Raw genomic sequence first — 17,954 nt, 5'->3', positions numbered from 1 at the left:
TCCCGGCCCTCTTACCCCCACCACGGCCCCATACGCGCCAGATGGTCCAGCTTAAATTTTGCCTGCAAATGACGCACACCTCCCCCACAGACACCCGGTTTGGGGACGATACAGCCACCCGCCCCCACAGCAGCTGGCACTGGGACTCGCACCCGCTCCAGTAGCTGACACCACAGGCCAGGGGTGCCTACAGCCCCAGTCCGACTCCAGTTGCTGGCCCCAAACCCACCCACGCCGGTCTCTCCAGCAGCTGGCACCTAGTCCTTGCAGCACACATCCACACAGGCTATGTGAGATTAATGGAGAAATAGTTAAGAAGGGATTTAAGAAGACGACAGGACAGAGAAGATAAGACAGATCAGGTGCAGGGCTCAGGCAGACAACGCACTGGCCGGCCCTGTTTTACACGCAACCCTTTTATACCCCTTTTCTGCCTACCCCCTCTTCATTCCTCCCTCCTCTGCTTGCAGAGTCCCACCGACTCCCTCCACTGTCCTGGACCTGCAGGGTTACACCCTGACCAGCTGCAAAGTCCCGGTTGCCTGTAGCTCCTTGAGAGCCCATCAGTTAGTGGGACTGAGGAGGTTTGTCTCTCTCCCTTTCCGTACCCTCCCAGCTGAAAAAATGAACATTCTCCTGCTCGCCATACCCTTCCCAAGGAGTGCTGACCAGGTCCGTCCTCATCACCTTCCTTATCCCATGACCGTGAGGGTTGGCTCACTGTGGTGTTGTTTACGGCTCCTCTGACCAGGTGCCCTTAGGGAAGCAGACCCCTCCATCCCCGTACCCTCCCACAGGGCTCCTGGACACTCCCAACAGCGCATGCCAGGAGCCCACTGCGGCCGTTCAGGGTGCCCGACCTACTGTGCACTGGTGCCACCCAACACTCCCTGCTGAAACCAGCTGTGCAGCACCGTCCCCCTGGGGACCTCGATGCACCCCGTGGTGCCCACGTGTCCTCCTCACAGAGGCTGCTTGTTGAGGTGCGATGCCTGCTGCTGTCAACACAGCCTGCAAGCATAGCAGAGCCACCGAATTAACAAGAGCCCCCCACACCCTGGGGCGCCCCAGGGCTGGCAGCCTGTGGCCCCCACCTTCAGCTCAGGGAGAAGAGGAGGAAAATCTTCCCCACCCCGTAGAAGCTGTTGCTGCGGCAAATGGTGGCGATGGCAGAGAAGGCACCGAAGGTGCAAGCCATCACCAAACAGACTGGGGAAAGGCTCCGATAAAGCTTGCCCACCCAGCAAGCCGCCGGGAACGATTCCTCTTCAGAGGCCTCTCAGCACTGCCTCACCCCTCGCCGACACACGTCCCGTGACTTCAGGCCCATTTCACGTTTCTGCCAGTAGCGCTGGGGTAGGATCACAGAATGGTTGAGGTTGGCAGGGACCTCTGGCGAACATCTGGTCCAACCCCCTGCTCCATCAGGGCCACCCAGAGCTGCCCAGGACCGTGTCCAGGCTGCTTTTGAGTATCTCCACAGATGGAGACTCCACCACCTCCCTGGGCAACCTGTGACAGTGCTTGGTCAACCTGACAGTGTAAAAGTGTTTCCTGATGTTCAGAGGGACCCTCCTCTGTTCCAGTTTGTGCCCATGGCCTCTGGTCCTGTCCCCGGGCACCACTGAGAACAGGCTGGCTCCATCCTCTCTGCACCCTCCCTCCAGGTATTTATACACCCTGATGAGATCCCCCTAAGCTTGCTCTGCTCCAGGCTGAACAGTCCCAGCTCTCTCAGCCTCTCCTCGTAGCAGAGATGCTCCAGTCCTTTCATCACCTTCATGGCCCTTCGCTGGACTCTCTCCAGTATGTCCCTGTCTCTCTTGTACTGGGGAGCCCAGCACTGGACCCAGCACTCCAGGGGTGGCCTCACCGGTGCAGAGCAGAGGGGAAGGATCCTCTACCTGCTGGCAATATTTTGCCTAAGGCAGCCCAGGACACCACTGGCATACTTTGCTGCAAGAGCACATTGTTGGCTCATGGTCAACTCATGTGGCCACCAGGACCCCTAGATCCTTTTCTGCCAAGCTGCTTCGCAGGTGGGTGGTCCCCAGCACATACTGGTGAAAGAGGCTGACCCTCCCCAGAGGCAGGACTTTGCACTTCTCCTTGTTGAACTTCATTTCTCCAGCCTGACGAGGTCCCTCTGAATGGCAGCCCAACCCTCTGGTGTATGAGCCACTCCTCCCCATTTGGTGTCATCTGCAAACTTGATGAGGGTGGACCCTGTCCCATCATCCAGATCAGTAATGAAGACTACTGGGACTGGACCCAGTATTGACCCCTGGGGTGCACCACTAGTTACTGGCCTCCAACTAGATTTTGTGCCACTGATCAACCACCCTCTGGGCCCAGCCCTTCAGCCAGTTTTCAGTCCACCCCACCGTCTGCTCATCCAGACCATACTTCAACAGCTTGTTGAGGTAGACAATATCCGCTGCTCTCCCCTCAGCTACCAGGCCAGCCATTTCATCATAGAAGCTGATCAGGTTGGTCAAGCATGACTTCACTTTTCCTTTTTCCCCTACACAGTAGTTGGAGTGGTGCCTAAAGCCAAGCTGGCCACTGTAAGTGTGCCGAAGTCAGAGGCCTGCCTGCTCTGCCCAGGCGTGGCAACGGCCGTGTGGCTGCAGTTTCACCACAAGGCATGAGGAGAGGTTGGATGCTCCGTCTCGGCACAACCTCCCCACCCCGCCCCTGGTCCCTCACAGCTGAGCTGGCTCCACTGCAGTCACCATTCACACTCCACTTGAGAAAACACAAATTAAGAAACCATCTCCTCAAGCTGGAAGATCTGCACTTCCACAGAGCAGCGTTTGTCCTTTAGAAATACATTTGGCTGTTTATAACTGTGCAGTAAGACCATTTTTAATAAAGTTCACACACTGCAATTCCTTAAAAGAATAGTAAAATCATTGTTTATAAATTTACTCTTAGTCCAGAGAGGCTCAGATTAACATGTTTGAGAAAAAGAAATGCTCTGTCTCAGAACTTAACATTAAGTACAAATTTTTGCTTAAGCATAAGCAAAAGATATTTCCCAAGTATAAAGTGCACCTTTTATAACGGATTCAAAACAAACCCACAATAACAAAATTACATTATTCTGAACAATACTTGATTTTATGCACATAAGAGAGATAAATGCTTTCACTCTGTGATGTTGTTTCTTGAAGCATAATAAGAAGTTCTGTAAAAGCTTTTAAAGAGGTCACAACCCCTTCTAATAGTTATCTGGTACAACTGCAGACCTGAAAGATCCTGTTAAAGATATGAACAGCAGAGGTCGCACCGCATCACCTTTACACGCAAGCACAGGTACATAAGAGAGCAGCAGAGCGCAAAACGACTTCTGGTTATTTCAACAAATGAAATCTGAGTAAGTACATGAATACTCATTCTCCTTCCCTCTGCCTAACAGCTATCAGTTCCCGTGATAAAAAGGGCAAAGGAAACGTAATCAGATATAAAGAGAGTTCTGCGGTTCTCTCACAGTGACTTCCCATTGTGTTAGTTTTCAGAAACTAACCTAGTTACCCACGCTTGCCTGCCAAAACTGAATGCTGAACTTTTCTTTCCCCATTTCAGATGTAAAAACCCAAAGCTTGTTCCAATTTCTGAGCATTACTGAACCTTTTGCTTTGCATTTTTAGTTTTGAGGGCGGGCTTTTTCAAGCTTTTAGGTTTTATTTAATGAAAGCAGCCTTCCTCTTAGACCTGAGTAAAAGGTGAGAGGAAAAAGGTCTTCCTCGTTCACTTTTTCAACTGGACAGACATTTAGCAACACTCACATTAGTACTGCCAGTAAGGGAAAATGTAAGAACCCTTATAGTTCTACAAGGGAGAGAAAAATTACACAGGAACAGCGATCAGAGATCCAGGAGAAACAGGGAAGGGACACAAGGATGGAGGGATTCCTGAAGAGCCTGTCTACCTAGTACAGTGTAATGCAGAAACAAGGTGCGCTTGGCGCACGGAAGAGCAGAGCCAGCGCAGCATCCTGCCGGGCGTCACTAACCGTGCCAAGAGCTGTGCGCACGTCCACCTGCCCTGACAAACATTCGGGTAGCTCTGCTTTCCTGCGAGCACTCAAACAATGGAGGTTCCGAGCAGTTTTTGCAGTTCAGTGTAACAGTAAAAATATAACATTCAATGTATCAAAAATACACTATAAAACAATAAAAGGCTGCATGTCACTGCAATGCATTGTTACTTCAGTAAAAATTGTGGTCACACTTATAGCGAGAGGCCTGCATCATCATCAGCTTTTTGAATACCAGAAAAGTAATCTTTGGCTATCAAAAAGATTCCCCTCTCCCCTCCTTTTATTTTTTTAAATGAAATTCATTTTGCTATTCTTGAAGATGCCATCTGTGGTTATTTCAAAGTTCTATTTCAGTTCTATTTTCAGAAGCATACTTACTCCTCTCTTCCTCAGGTACTGGGGAAAAAAAAAACAAAAAACAACCTGAGCTGGAAGTTTTTCTGCTAGCTCATGCAATATCACAATCATCTTAAGAAGGGATCAGGACTAGAAGGAACAGTACCGTGTCTTCAGCACTTCTTGTAATAACGATGAATTGCAATTCTTAAAGTTACTCTTGCTACACAGTGCCAATACATTCAAAAATAGATGAGAATTGAATTTGCTCTGCTGTAATAGGTTGTTAATTTTTTAAAAGGCCATTTGGAATATGCACTTTGTTTAAGTACCTACATTAAAACATACTGTATTGTAAAATGCATTTCTGCATTGTTCCATAAATCCTTACAGTCCATCCCACTGGCTTTTAAAAGCGTTGCTGCCCAGGTTTACCCATCTTCTGAAGAAGCAGACTGAATAGTGCCAAAAGGAAAAGTGTTACTTATCAAATGGAAGCCTTTGTTTGCAACTGGGTTCTGAAGCTGTCCTGTGTTCATCATCTCTCGTGTTATTCCAGCTTTTCTTCATTGGAATTAGATGAGGGGCAACCACATCACTATCCTATTGTTAAAAGTCAGAAAACATTAATGATAGTACATTCACTTTTGCTTTCTATCCTAAAGCAGGGGAAAAGCAGCTCAGTATCAGACTTAATAGGAAAAATAAATCCAAGGTCCTAGAAGCATTGTAAATCAACAAACATTGAAGACAGCGCATCCCCGAGATGGAAGTAGTCAGTGGTAGCATCTGGTGGGGAGAAAAAAAGTCCCCTGCATATCTGAGAAGCCTTCACCATTGGCAGTTCACCTCTTCCTAAATTACCACCAGCAAATCTAGGAAGATCAGCAGGCTTGTATTTTGGGCATCGGTATGCGAACCGGAAACATTATTGTGAGTGTTTCCTCTGAGTTTGCCACAGTATCTCACTGAAAACTGTTGCAATCTACCAGCAGCGGGTGCTTGGATGTGCCTTTCACTGTCTTAAAGCACGTAACGTTGGTACAGTAACTGGTACGGCCTAAGGCAGTGGTGCTCATCCTCCTCAGGTATGTATGTTAACCTAGTGCTCAGGCACCGCAAACACAGACAAGACGGCAATGAGCTCTCTAAGCTTAGAAATAAGCTGGTGAGACGGGTGTTGCTGTGTTCTGCAACGTGCCAGGGCCTGCAAGATGGGTATGCCTGAACTAGAAGAATATGCTCATAGAATACAACCATACTCTACAAGCAGAGAAAGCTTGTTGCTTGATCCATTTGTAAAAAGCCCTTCTGAAATTAACTGCTCTCAAAAGACAGATGCCAGAAGTATGACATAAGAACGAGCCTTAAAACAAGTTGTTCGTGCCTATAGCTGTAGCTCCAGCACATAAGAACACTCATCTGCTGGGTTGTCTTTCATTTCAGAGGATGTAGCTCTTTCCCTGAATGAGACTTGCAGGTGTCTCTAGCAAATAAGATGCAAAGTCAGGGATATTAGCATATTTGATGAAAAGGAAAAAATATACATGGTTCACAGAACAAACTGTTCACACTGCATTTCTTAAGCAACCTGGAGACTTTAATATAAGCATTTATTTTACTTTGAGGTTTGATCCCAGATAGTGGAAAATATCTGAAAAAGTGCACGGAACTGAAGAAAGCTCTTCCTGTCCCTGGCATGACTATGAGACAAACAAAAGTGAAAGACAAAAGTGAAAGCCAACCATTAGGGGAGAAACGTAACAGCAGATTAGCCAGCACATCTATCAAACCTACTGACGCTTCCAGCCTAGAAACTTCACAGCTCACGCATGTAGCCAAGTGGCTCCATTAGTGTTTTCTACTGAGAAAAACTTACTTGATACAACCATAACTGCTTCCCTACAACAATGGCTATACTGGAAGTATCAGCACATACTAATTCTTTTAGATGAAGGCACCCACCTCCCTGCAAGGGGGACGTGATGGGGATGATGCTGTATCACACATCGCCCGTTTACAGCCATGATTGTTACAGGCTTCTCCACCACCTTTGGCAGGAGGAATGCAAAGCAAGACGTATGGATTCAGGGTCTGCTTTAGAGTCTCCATTTTACTTGCCAGGGCAGCTCTGACGCGGTTCCCAACACAAAACAAAACGTCAGATGAGCTGTAACATACCCTCTTCCTTCCTCTCAGCTGGAAACTTGTATGTTCTGAGAGTTGACAGAAAAGGGAAACGCCTTGCAGGCAACTCAGACTACAGACTAGTTGCCCAGAGAGTAGAGCTTTGCAATCTTGTTCCTGCAGATATTTTCCACTCTAACTCAGAGCAAATGGACTGACTGTGAATCTCCTGGGGGAGGAGCGAGTTTAACAGCTGGTGAACAAGGAAGGAAAAGAGGGAAAGCAATAGAAGAACTGATCTGACCTCTTCCCTAGATCTTTTAATCTTTCAGTCCTTTCTTAAGCCTTTGTATGAGGAAACCTGCATCCATGAACTAGTGAGTGTCTGTGTGGATACTAACTTTGTTATAAAAACATGACTTTTTAAATCATGTAAGTTAAATCAATACAAATCCATCACTATTTCAGTGAAACCAAAGCATGCCCAGATGCGAGCCACAATAAAACCAGAAGCTAAGTTAGTGAGGAGTGGCTCTGCACAAAGACAAGGCCTGAATGCCAAGTTTCTTAATGAAAGACCAAGCTTATGGACAAAGGTGAAGAGCTCTAAGAACAAGAAAAATAACGTGGATTTGTTACCTGTGGTTTGGTGAAATCCTTCTTTATACACCACTGAATAAAATACTGTTTTGCAGCTGAAATAATATCTGGATCCTGACTTTTGCAATAAACACGGATAACCTGCTCTGCAAATGTCATGGGTAAAAACTTTGAAACCTTTGGAATAAAAAATAAATAAGTTTTAGCATTTCTTGGAATTCAAAGTCCACTGAACTTCAATTTTTTCACGTGAATACAAATGGAAAGCAGTAAAAAAACATTCCACTACAATCCATGAGCTTTATCCAAATCAACTGTATTTTTCTAAGACTTCCAGTGTATTCAAGTTAAATACTGTTCATATGCAAAGGCTGTCAGGATTCTAGATTGTCGTAGCACAACACACACCGAAGACCTGCAAGGACATGGATTCCACAACCTCTCCACAACTCCTGCAAGAGCTACCACGAAGGACTGTAATCACTTCCATCGCAAGCTGTGAAGAAGATGCCCTTCAGAAGCCAGTTGAGGAAAATAAAAAACTACCTGCTCTTTACTGATCTTGACTGCCTGGGAAGGATCAGCCTTGCAATAGAAGAGAACATTATCAATGGGATTCTGTTCTTTCATTCCATAATCCATATTGATAACCTTGCATGTAAAACAAAGAAAATGGCATTTGTTAATGTTTGTCTTTAGTTTTCTCACAATAAATACAAAAGGATACACACTATACTTCTGTAAATGACACTAATCAAACAGAACAGTAATTAACAAATGATTACTTAATAAAACAATCTGGTATTTGCATTTTGTATCTTTTCTTCCACCACCTTTCGCTCTGAAGCTGCCAGGTGGATATATTCACATTTACACCAACCAGCTCCCAGTCGTGCTCTGAAACACTCCAGTTTCAAACAGTGGAAGCATGCTAGTCCCTTGCCAGCCTGTGCCTCCCCAAAACACACAACCTACGGAGGCAGCAGTAGAGTTTACAGTTTTAAACATGAAGTTTAGACAACATTATTTACATCTGCTTGGTACACCAACAGTTTTGTGGTCAGCAGGGAGGAGCCCACTTCCCCATGACTTCAATTTGTGGGACAAGGAAAGCACAGTCAACTACTTTAAAGCTAAGTAAACTGCTACAATTTTACCCAGCCTGAAGTGAATGTTCAATGCAAGGGAGCTTTAGCAGTAATTTGTGATGTGCTCTATGGAAAGCCATTTGTTAGCTTTGCCCAGAATTAACGAAGAACAGGGATTAAGCTATTTGATACTTGCAGACTGCTCAAGCTCTCTCCTTCCCACCAGGGCTGGCTGGAGACTGAGCTGTGGCAGCAAGGTGATTTATGCAGAAGACAAAACCCAGGAGTGACTGCCATGCATCAGGCGTGCAATACTAGAAACCTGGACGTCACTGAGCCTGTTATCCTCCCACTGGGGCCCGCAGTTTACCTGCCTTCATAACCGGCAGCCGTGGTTCCTAGGCTGTTGACTTTAACACCCGTATGCTAAAACCCAAAGGTTTCCCTGCTGCTCCTTTTCAGGGTGAGGACAGTCATAGGAGAACACATTTGTCACCGGGAGCAGAAGTGCCCAAACGACAGCCCAGTGAAGCTGCCTGAAGCCTCTGCCCCCAGGCCCTCCAACCACAGCAAACCTCCCGGGGGGAAGCTCGTTGTTCTCGGAGCCTTGAGCTGAACAGCTAGGACAGCATTTAAGAGGCAACCCTGTGGTTTTGTTTTTTCACTTTGCAAATGTATTGAAACGTATCTCCAATTTTCACTATGGTATACAAGGCCCTCTGTGATTGCGAAGTTTTTACTCTGAACCCGCTCTGAGAGATATTTACATCAATTATGAAATCTTCAGCCTTCAGCTGCACATCTGGAGGATCCTTTTCTGGCTTGGAATTAGCAATGCTTTCTGCCAGGCTATTATTCTGAAAAAAGATGGTAATTCAGATTACATGTATGCACTATCAGGTCTAGACCAAGGCAACAAAATGCATGACAGAACGTGTCACTAAACTAAAGCTTTCATTTCTTCATAGCTTGACAGACTCCTCTCGCAGCAATCTGTTTGTTTGAATCCTTGTATACCTCAGCCATAAGTTTTCTACCAATTTTTAGAAACAAAACAAGCTTATATAATTGAGAAGATCCAAATACTGCCAGCCTGTGGAAGAAGAGTTTTACACCTGATGACCGGGGTGGGGGGGAAGGGAGAGGGAGAGAGAGAGTCAGTCCATCCAGGATGTTGAATTCTCCACGAAAGCAGAAAATAAGTACCTTCAAGCAATTGTTTTACTAATACAAATGTTTTGCAATTAAGTTCCCCAAAGCTGAATACTAAACCTTTTTACTGAACTTTTTTTTTTTATAATGAAGGGCTGCAGGATCTCACCCTCTAATAAAGCTTTTATACATTGAAACATATAAAAAAACCCCAAGAGACACACAGGATCAGTAATGTCATTGATCACTATAAAAAAACCCCACAGAACCCCAAACACAGAAGCAGCAAGCTCCTAGGCAAACTTTAGAGGGGATGGTGACCTACTTCAAAAGCTGAAAGCTGAAACCCGCAAGGGGGTTTTGTCTGGTTTTGGACCTAGAGACTATTCCCTGCTGACAGGTAGGCTAAAGCCAGAGGAGCACGGTGTGATGGAGAGTAGCTGTTCATGGAAATGTAAAAGTTCTCATTAAAAGGCTGTGGCTGGGCAGCAGCGAGAAGGTTGCCTGTTTACCTTTGTCCAGGGCTGCTATGTTCAGGGAAGGTGCAGGATTTGATGAAGCAAGATTTCCTGGGGGCAACTGAGACTCATGGGAGAAAAGCTTCGAGTGCAGCACAGAGCATCCAGGAGACAGGTCCAGAAGGGGAGGAATTCAACTAGCAGCATTTTTTTTTGCTGCTGAGCAAAGACGGGGAGACTGCTAAGAAGAGCAGGGAATCACACACATTACCAAGCTGAGGCATATGTGTGGTTTGTTGTGACTCTAGAAGCCAAGGAAAGGTTTAGACTGAGAGCAAACCTAGAGGAAAGAATTGTCAGGAGGCAACTGGCAGGAGGCAGCCTGTTTATAAGCTATTTATTTCTATTCTGTATCAGAATGTATGTATGCTAACTTTCTCCTTTTCTTTGTTGTTGTTCGCTTGCCTTTTTTTAAAGTTACCTCTTCCAGTTTGCATAAATTCAAAGCTAAGTTTCCAGTTAAAGAACTCTGTAGCTATTTGGGATGTTCCCCTGGCTCTGGCCAGCTTGAGGATCACAAAACTGGACGGGGCCCTGAGCAACCCGATCTAGTTGAAGATGTCCCTGCTCATTGCAGGGGGGTTGGACTAGATGACTTCAAAGGTCCCTTCCAACCCAAACCATTCTGTGATTCTATGATTCTAAACATAACGGCATTGTGGTCTCTTAAGGAGAGAACAGACACAGCTATGTCTTTTCTAGCCACAGCCAAGTCTTGTCTAGCCACTGCTCACCTCCAGCACTTCAGAGGAAGTTGAGCCTCCAACACTCCTGCAACAGGCAACTCCTGCACCACAGGAGGAAAAATTCTCCCCCAATCCCTCAGCTGAGCATCAGAAGCTGCAAAGCATTGCCTGGATATAATTATAGCACCAACAGTGATCCAGTCTCCCTTCAAAACAACACACTGGATATCCCAAGACTCAATGCCTCTGGCTGGATTTTCAAAGTGAGAGTTTTTCTTTTCACTAACCAAGCTTCTAAAAGGAACTGTTCAAAGGTGGAACTCATGCAATTCACTCTCCTGCCCATCTCCTTATTTGTTAGGCTATCTATCCTGAACTCCTCCTCAGAAGGGCAGAAACCTGACAATCAATGTACAACCATTTCATGTTTTCCTTCCTCCTATTTCCTCCTACTTTTTTAATACAGAATCTCTTAAGGCTACTTTTTCTTAGACAAAGAACACAAGCAAACCTTCTCTTCAAACAAAAAGATGAACAGAGCTATAAGACATCTAGTAGTCTTTCTCTAACCCTATTCTTTAAAAGTGCTGAATTATTTTTATTAAGGCTTTCTAGATACAGTCAACCACTTCTGGAAATTTGGCATGGAAAATTTTAAGCATCATGGCTGAAGTTTAGAGATAATTAACTAATGATTTGATAATATGGTATAGCACATTACAAGAAAAGCTGAGCCATCTGAAGTAATGTCAGCTCCAACACAACATTATTTTAAAATAAGACAACAGCGGTTAAACCGATGTCTGATGAGTGCTTTGAAAAGCAAACACTGGAAAAAATACATGCATGATCATGCTAAGTACAGAATTTAATACCAAGAAATTCAGAAGTTATTGTTCAGTTTGACATTTGTTCTCAAAGCACACAAATTACGATTCAAAGCAAACGTGTTCCTTATTATTTTGAAATTTTAATGAACATAAGATGATAGTAATAACCTTCTCAGTCACTGGACTATAACAGCTTTTTATGCAACTTTGTATTTTTTGGAAAACAGTTTTTTTCTGAAAATATTTCTGCAATAATCAACTTGTGAATTTCCACCTCTTGCCATTCTCCTGGCTGTTCGTAGCTAAAACTCTTCCCAGTTTCCTATAATGTTTCATGGCTCAGCTACATAAAGGCAGGAGAACTTTTGACTCTATTTTTGGAATAACAGTTAAGCAAAAAAAAAAAACAACCAACCCCAAAACAAACAAAAACTACACAGAGACAGAGAAAAAAAAGATGGCCAGCAACTTAGAGAACATTTTTACAGGGACAGAATTCAGAATCTTCCACCAATGGACATTACCTTTACAATTTCCCTCATTGTTTCAGGTTGAGTCTCTCCTAAAAACTTGTATAATTCACGTCGTTCTATTTTATGCAAAATTTCTCGTGCCTCCTTCAGTTCTGGACAACTTGAGTGCAGAATTTCCAGGTAGATATTATCTGCCAAAGTTGCATTAATTTTTGTTAAGTATGTCACAATCCAGTGTCACGGCAAAATCCAAGTACAGGGACAAAGGTTAAAGCAACAAGAAAAACTGCCGGTTCGGGAAAGACACTCACTTTCAGAGAATGACTGAACATACTAAGTCTGACAACTGAGAAGTCACTTACAATATCATCTTGATTATCATCAGATTCATAACCATTGTTGACAGAAAAAACTAGTTCAATTCTCACATTATTTCACTGGAAGTTGCTTCCTCTTCTTGTTTTGCCAATCTTGTTCAGCAGAATATCCTAAACCCCAGCACTAACTGGCTCAGGGACAAGGGTGCTCTATCTTCTAAAAGTATAAGGTACTTCCGTTAAACCTTCAGAATTTCTCAGACTTTGGACGCCAGCACCAAAGTCCCCCCTCCTGTCTCCACATGACTGTGAAGTACGTGGTGTGTTTCCCACCGTCAATATGAGCAGCAAGACACAGGTTTCTTTTGATGTGGCTTCGGAGCAGAAAGGTTATTTTTGGCTGTCCTAAAGAGACTGCTGCTGTCAGGATGCTGCTCGCCTGTCACAACCAACACAGCTGCACTCCGTGTCTATTCACATTCCCTGACCAGAAATACCTAGGCAGCTTTGACATGTGCTGCAAACACAGCTCTGCAATGCCCCACCTAGGACCGCAAGTGGCTTAAGAAACTCCCAACACACTCCAGAAGCAAGCTATGAGCCATGTACCAAAATACCTTTAACTGAGGGTTGTTTTTATGGACAAAGTTGATCAAAGTCAGGAACTTCTCCACGAGGAACAGCTGACTAGGTCCCTTCAGATTGAGAGATGAGATAATGCAGGGGAAATAAGAAGCCCATGAACACATCCACTGTGCAAAAGCAGTAGTGACAAGGAATGGTTTGTTGTCTCATCCTTTACTAAAACTAGAATTTGCTGTCAAATCAGGAAGCAACAAATTAAAAACTAACGGTGGTTCTTCACCCATCATGGAAGAAAGCTATGGAGCTTTCTGCTGCAGAACCTCACAGAGGTTTATCATTTGCAAAGATCCAAGAGGCAATTAGACAGTTTCAGAGAAGCACCACTCATCATGGACTATTAAAAACAAGCCTGTTGTCCTCTCAGAAGCCCCCAGGTTGCAACCACTGGAGGCAGGGAAGGAAGTGCCTTGGTTTAAGAGGAGGAGAACATACTCGTCCTTCATGGTCGTGTTACATCTGATGTTGGCATATTCCTCGCATCACTCTCCTTGCTGTTCAACTCTCCTTGTTGAACAGGACAGCCCTGGCAAGCAGCTCCTTGCTGCGGCAGACTGTAAGAGGCAGGGGACAGAGCTGGTCTCCTTGCCCTGAGAGCTGTGCTCCTCACCAGGTACCGCAGGTCAGCAGGCAGTTACAACAGGACCCTGGTGCTAACTTGCTAGCACAGCTGATCTCACAGACCAGACAGCTGCCAGGGAACAGATCCTAGCCTGTTAAGAACTTAATCCCAGTTCTTGCCTTTCTGCCCAGCCTTCCACAGCCCAACACTGCTATTCATGCTCTCCAATAGCTACTGCCCCTCAATCAAAGCCAGCCCCTTCTCCTCCCCTGGGGCAGAGGCATGCAGTGACAGAGGGGCCAGGCAGCCCCTCATCTCAGCATTCTGTGCAGCCCCTTCACCTGCTCGTTGCATCAGGTCTATGGTCAGGCTGAATGTGGCTGTGGCAGATGAAGGATTGCCAGCAGAAGGCTGTTAGCATGACACAGGTTAAGGCACACAGGATCCTCTGTGACACTGCCCTTGAATCTCTCTGTGGGCCAGCCAAAGCTTGCTGACGGAAACTCAGGAAAGTTGCCTTGCCACTCAGGAGAGATGCCTTGGGAGTCCTCATGAGCTGTAGCTCACAGGTGCTGCAAGAGCTGCCAGTACTTGGGAGCACTCTTCATCAGGGTCTGCAGCGTCCTCTGTCCTGCAGTCACCCAACCACAAACCCCTCAGTGCAGCAGGGTCTGCCTTGCCCACACTGGCCTCCATCCCCCATGCTGCACGAAGTTGGTAATGGCATGGCGCAGCACTGAACACCAACCAGAGGAATGCTGGTGTGCCTCACAGTGAAGACCAGGAGGGGCAGACAAAACCAAGACGCCACTGTGGTGGGAAACCAGTAACAGAGGACACAACATAACTCAAGCCAGTTTCCATGAATTCAGTAATTTCTCTGTGTTTCCTCTTCACAGCACTGAGCCAGACCTTGAGAAATGGGAAAACATCACAAGTCTCAGCTCTTGCTTGCTTCACTCTGTAATCACGGTGGAGTTCCCCCACATGTCTTCAAGCAGGTTGCTGCTCCATGTACTTACCCTAGAGAACCATTCTCACAAGCTCTTATCCGAGCAACCAGAAACTTTCAGCAATAAACTAAGTTGTTCATATATATTGTTTTCTTCTGTTATATTTGCAAGCGGGGTAGAAATGTCTCAAGCAAATCAAATCAGACCCCATCAGAGGCCTTTGAAACCTGCCCTGGGGTTAGTTTCACACTACAACACACACACAGTACTTCTCTACCTGATGTAGCTAGATGTAGTATCGCTCAGAGCTGACTTACATCCCACTTGTGACAAGCGCAACAAACTCAGGGCACAGGCAGGACCTCCTGACAGCACTGCTTGCAATAATCTGAATTTGAATGTGTGTGGAACATAAGAAGTTGGTGCTTCTCTCTCTCAACATAAAAGTAATTTAAACTAGAAGGTCTTGCTCTCCCAGCAAGACATGAGAGCATGGAGATTGGGCGGTCCAGGTCTGCCCCACCATCTGTGCACAAAAGCAGTACTTGAGAGTCCTAGTCATGGGCAAGGGCCCACTGTGCCAACAGCTGTAAAAGCAGCATTTTAACAGGTACTCATGTTCTTTTACTTTAAAAAAAAAATTCTGAGAGCTCATACCAGTTAGCTTAGTGTAGGCTTCCATGTCCTCCATTGCTGTAGAAATCTGGTACAGTTTTCCTCCAGAGCCTTCTATTTTAAAAAATTTGTCTGCTTTTTGAAAGGCTTCCGTAATCCTAGTTTGAGACAAAATTAAGATGTAAGGATAGCATCATTTTGAAACACCTTATTGCTCAAGAGTCAAAAAAGAAATGCATTAGTATGTTATAAATAGAAGACAATAGATGAAACTGCATCCCAAGCACACAGCAGACCCTGATCGCACTGCAAGATGTCCTGTCTCCATGCTGTCATTGCACATTTCAACAGAGTCTTTCCATTTACTGAAAACAGTAAATGGACAGATCAGACCTTAACCTTCTTTCAATGAATGAGCAAGTCCACTTTGTTCTGCTTCAGACTATGAGTTTAACATTGCTTAGATGATTGCAGAACCCTGCAAGACAGTGACATGGTCACTCAGCTGCAATGAGTGATGATCATATCCTTTTACAGACTCATTGCTCCAGGAGTTAACTGAGAGAATACAAAGCGTTGTAAAGGTAGAGCATCATGAGCATGTGGTGGGAAAAACTGATGTTCTAAAGATCAAGTTCTTCCAGAGTTCCCTGTACCTTGTCATTTCCAGCTCGTATGCTCATTTGAATAGGCTGCTATAATTATGGTAAGCCAAGAACTAAATTTCTTGGCTGTTTTCCTCCTCACACATAGGTATTGTCAAACCTTAGCGTTTTTTAGTCTGAGTTTTAGGGGATCACTAAACCAGGAGGCTGAAGTTTATGAAATGAAAACAGTCATGAATCACTCTTGTACTGTGTAATCCTCTGCGTTCCTTTTTTCCCAACTCAGCAGATGGTTACTCGGCAGCCAAGATCCTAATGAAAAAATATTTGGGGATACTAGTATTTCTGCTTTTCAAGAAAAGTAAAAAGAATAATGCTATAGGGAAACTTCTATAGACATCAACAAGAGAGGAACAAACGTAGGTAGCCAGCTGCGTTGGTCCTGAACAATTCCTGCTGTGGCATTACATAAACATAAAGTCAGGCCTCAGCTGAGCTACAGTAAGCTTGCTCATTATTTTACTCTGTTAGTAACCTTGCCCTATTAAACAGCCAGTTCGAGCTAAGTGGTCTCTAACTTGTAGATAAAGATTTTACTTCAGCTGTCAGCAGTTAAAACAACATAAGCACACCCTGGTCCTATGCTTCTTCAGGGCTTTAGTAATTTCCCTCTAATTGAATTTCACGTGGACAGATGTTGTTGTCCTTTTTTTTAGTATTTATTTTGTTAATCACAGCCTCTATGATACTCTAAGCGCTGAGCCTTGCCACAAGAATTGGGTTATATAGCCCAGTGGCTTTTATTCTGGGTCACACCTTATTGATTATCTGAATATTCCAAACGGATATACAGTTTCAAGAACTTAAAAATAAATGGAATGCAAGAAAAGGAAAGCATAATACTTGCATTATTTCAATGATGTTGCCAATCTTATGCTGGTATGCTCGCCGGTGCAGGCAATTCCGTGTGTGGAACATATCATACAAATTTCCAACTTCCTGAATCAAAAAAACCCAATCACCTTTTACTTTCGACATTGTCTTAATTGGAAAACTAAAACAATCAAGGAATCAAATGAGTTGTCTCCTTCCATTTGCAGCATAGAGCAGAATGGTTATTTGTCACAATTTACAAATTTTGAAACAGACTCAGGCCACCGTGGCAGAGCAGAGACCTGAGAGTGACCCCAGGCAGCCCGGGCAGAGAAGAGGACCTCTTGCTCCTTTAGCAGCCCCTCGCCAAAGCCACATTCACCTCTTGCTCAGAAGACTTGGAGCAGGATCGTGCACAGCTGATGGTTTTGTAGAGGCTGCCCTGGAAGGACCCACCACAAGCACTTTCAAACAGGCTTGCTCTGTCCCTCCCTTCCTCAAACCAGTTGCTTCTGAGATTTCAGAGCAGCAACTACTTCTTCCTCTCTTGGGCTAAAAAAGCATCCAGCAGGCAACCCCAGCATCCCCCTGCAATCCGGAGTGCAGCTGCACCACGCTGCCCGAGGCTGCTATACCTCACACTCATTTTGCTGCTGACCGTTCCGTCAATTCACACACACTGCTTACCTTGTCACGGGTACAGATATGCTTCTGGTTTTTTACTTCACAGACCCGAGTGAATTTAAGCAATCGCTTATAATCAAAATTATTCTGGATTCCTAGGTGATGGCAATCCCTAAAAATATTCCAGAGAGCGTTTAACAATGAGATCATATTTGTACATACAGTAGCATTGTTTCAGTAGGAATTCATAATAAAAACAAAAAAAGTAAGATTTATACCTTGCAAAATAATCCCATTTGTCAACATCAATGCCATTTTTTTTGTTAGCTACTATCTCATATAGGAAACTTTTCTCCTTTTGTCGACCATGGTAGGGCCACTAACAACAGGGGAGCCGAGAAGAAAAAAAAAATTAGAAACAATAAGAAATTAAAGTGTGCAAACAATCTCAGAACAGTTTTTTAAAGACAGTGGGAATACACTTTGATTTTGCCTGTGATAACCAACCAACACTGAGGTAGCAAAGAACACAAAGACAATAAAAGAGCTTTCAGAAGCTATCGGGCATTAGAAATCCAGAACTAGGGCTCAAGCAGCTGACTTCCCAGAATATCAGGAAGAATAAAAACCATGTACACAAGTATTTCATTTCCCATTCTACTACAGCAAAGCCTGCAGCTTTGAAATGCCAAAAAAAAAAAAGCATACAAAGAGGGGGAAAAAAGCAACAAAGAAGGGAAAAGGTTGGAATCATTTAATCCCCAGGGAATTAGTTAAACCCACAAACATGTCACTGTCTTGCAGTCTGCTGCAATTAACTACATAACTTTAAAGAACAGAGATTTAAAATAATTTAAAATAATTATTTAGATGTTTTAAACAAAAAATTGTTTAAAACTTTTAAACAA

General features: G+C 44.4%; 1 protein-coding gene across 1 annotated transcript in view; it reads right to left on the bottom strand.

The window, feature by feature from the left end:
* Window positions 1-2,855: 2,855 nt before the first annotated feature.
* SAMHD1 (SAM and HD domain containing deoxynucleoside triphosphate triphosphohydrolase 1) overlaps window positions 2,856-17,954 on the bottom strand; it is a 22,598-nt gene continuing 7,499 nt past the window's right edge. The window contains exons 7-15 of the mRNA XM_009283269.1: window positions 17,325-17,425; window positions 17,110-17,218; window positions 16,457-16,548; window positions 14,987-15,102; window positions 11,907-12,046; window positions 8,964-9,053; window positions 7,655-7,759; window positions 7,148-7,285; window positions 2,856-4,984 (exon numbers count right to left, since the gene is read on the bottom strand). Coding sequence (XP_009281544.1) covers window positions 4,862-4,984; window positions 7,148-7,285; window positions 7,655-7,759; window positions 8,964-9,053; window positions 11,907-12,046; window positions 14,987-15,102; window positions 16,457-16,548; window positions 17,110-17,218; window positions 17,325-17,425 — 1,014 coding nt within the window. The 3' untranslated portion in view covers window positions 2,856-4,861. The remainder of the gene's footprint in view (window positions 4,985-7,147; window positions 7,286-7,654; window positions 7,760-8,963; window positions 9,054-11,906; window positions 12,047-14,986; window positions 15,103-16,456; window positions 16,549-17,109; window positions 17,219-17,324; window positions 17,426-17,954) is intronic.

This window comes from Aptenodytes forsteri, unplaced genomic scaffold (genome assembly GCF_000699145.1).
Source record: "Aptenodytes forsteri isolate BGI_AS27 unplaced genomic scaffold, ASM69914v1 Scaffold38, whole genome shotgun sequence".
Lineage (NCBI taxonomy): Eukaryota > Metazoa > Chordata > Aves > Sphenisciformes > Spheniscidae > Aptenodytes > Aptenodytes forsteri.
Note: the sequence above shows the minus strand (reverse complement) of the source record. Positions and strands in the feature narration are given on the sequence as shown.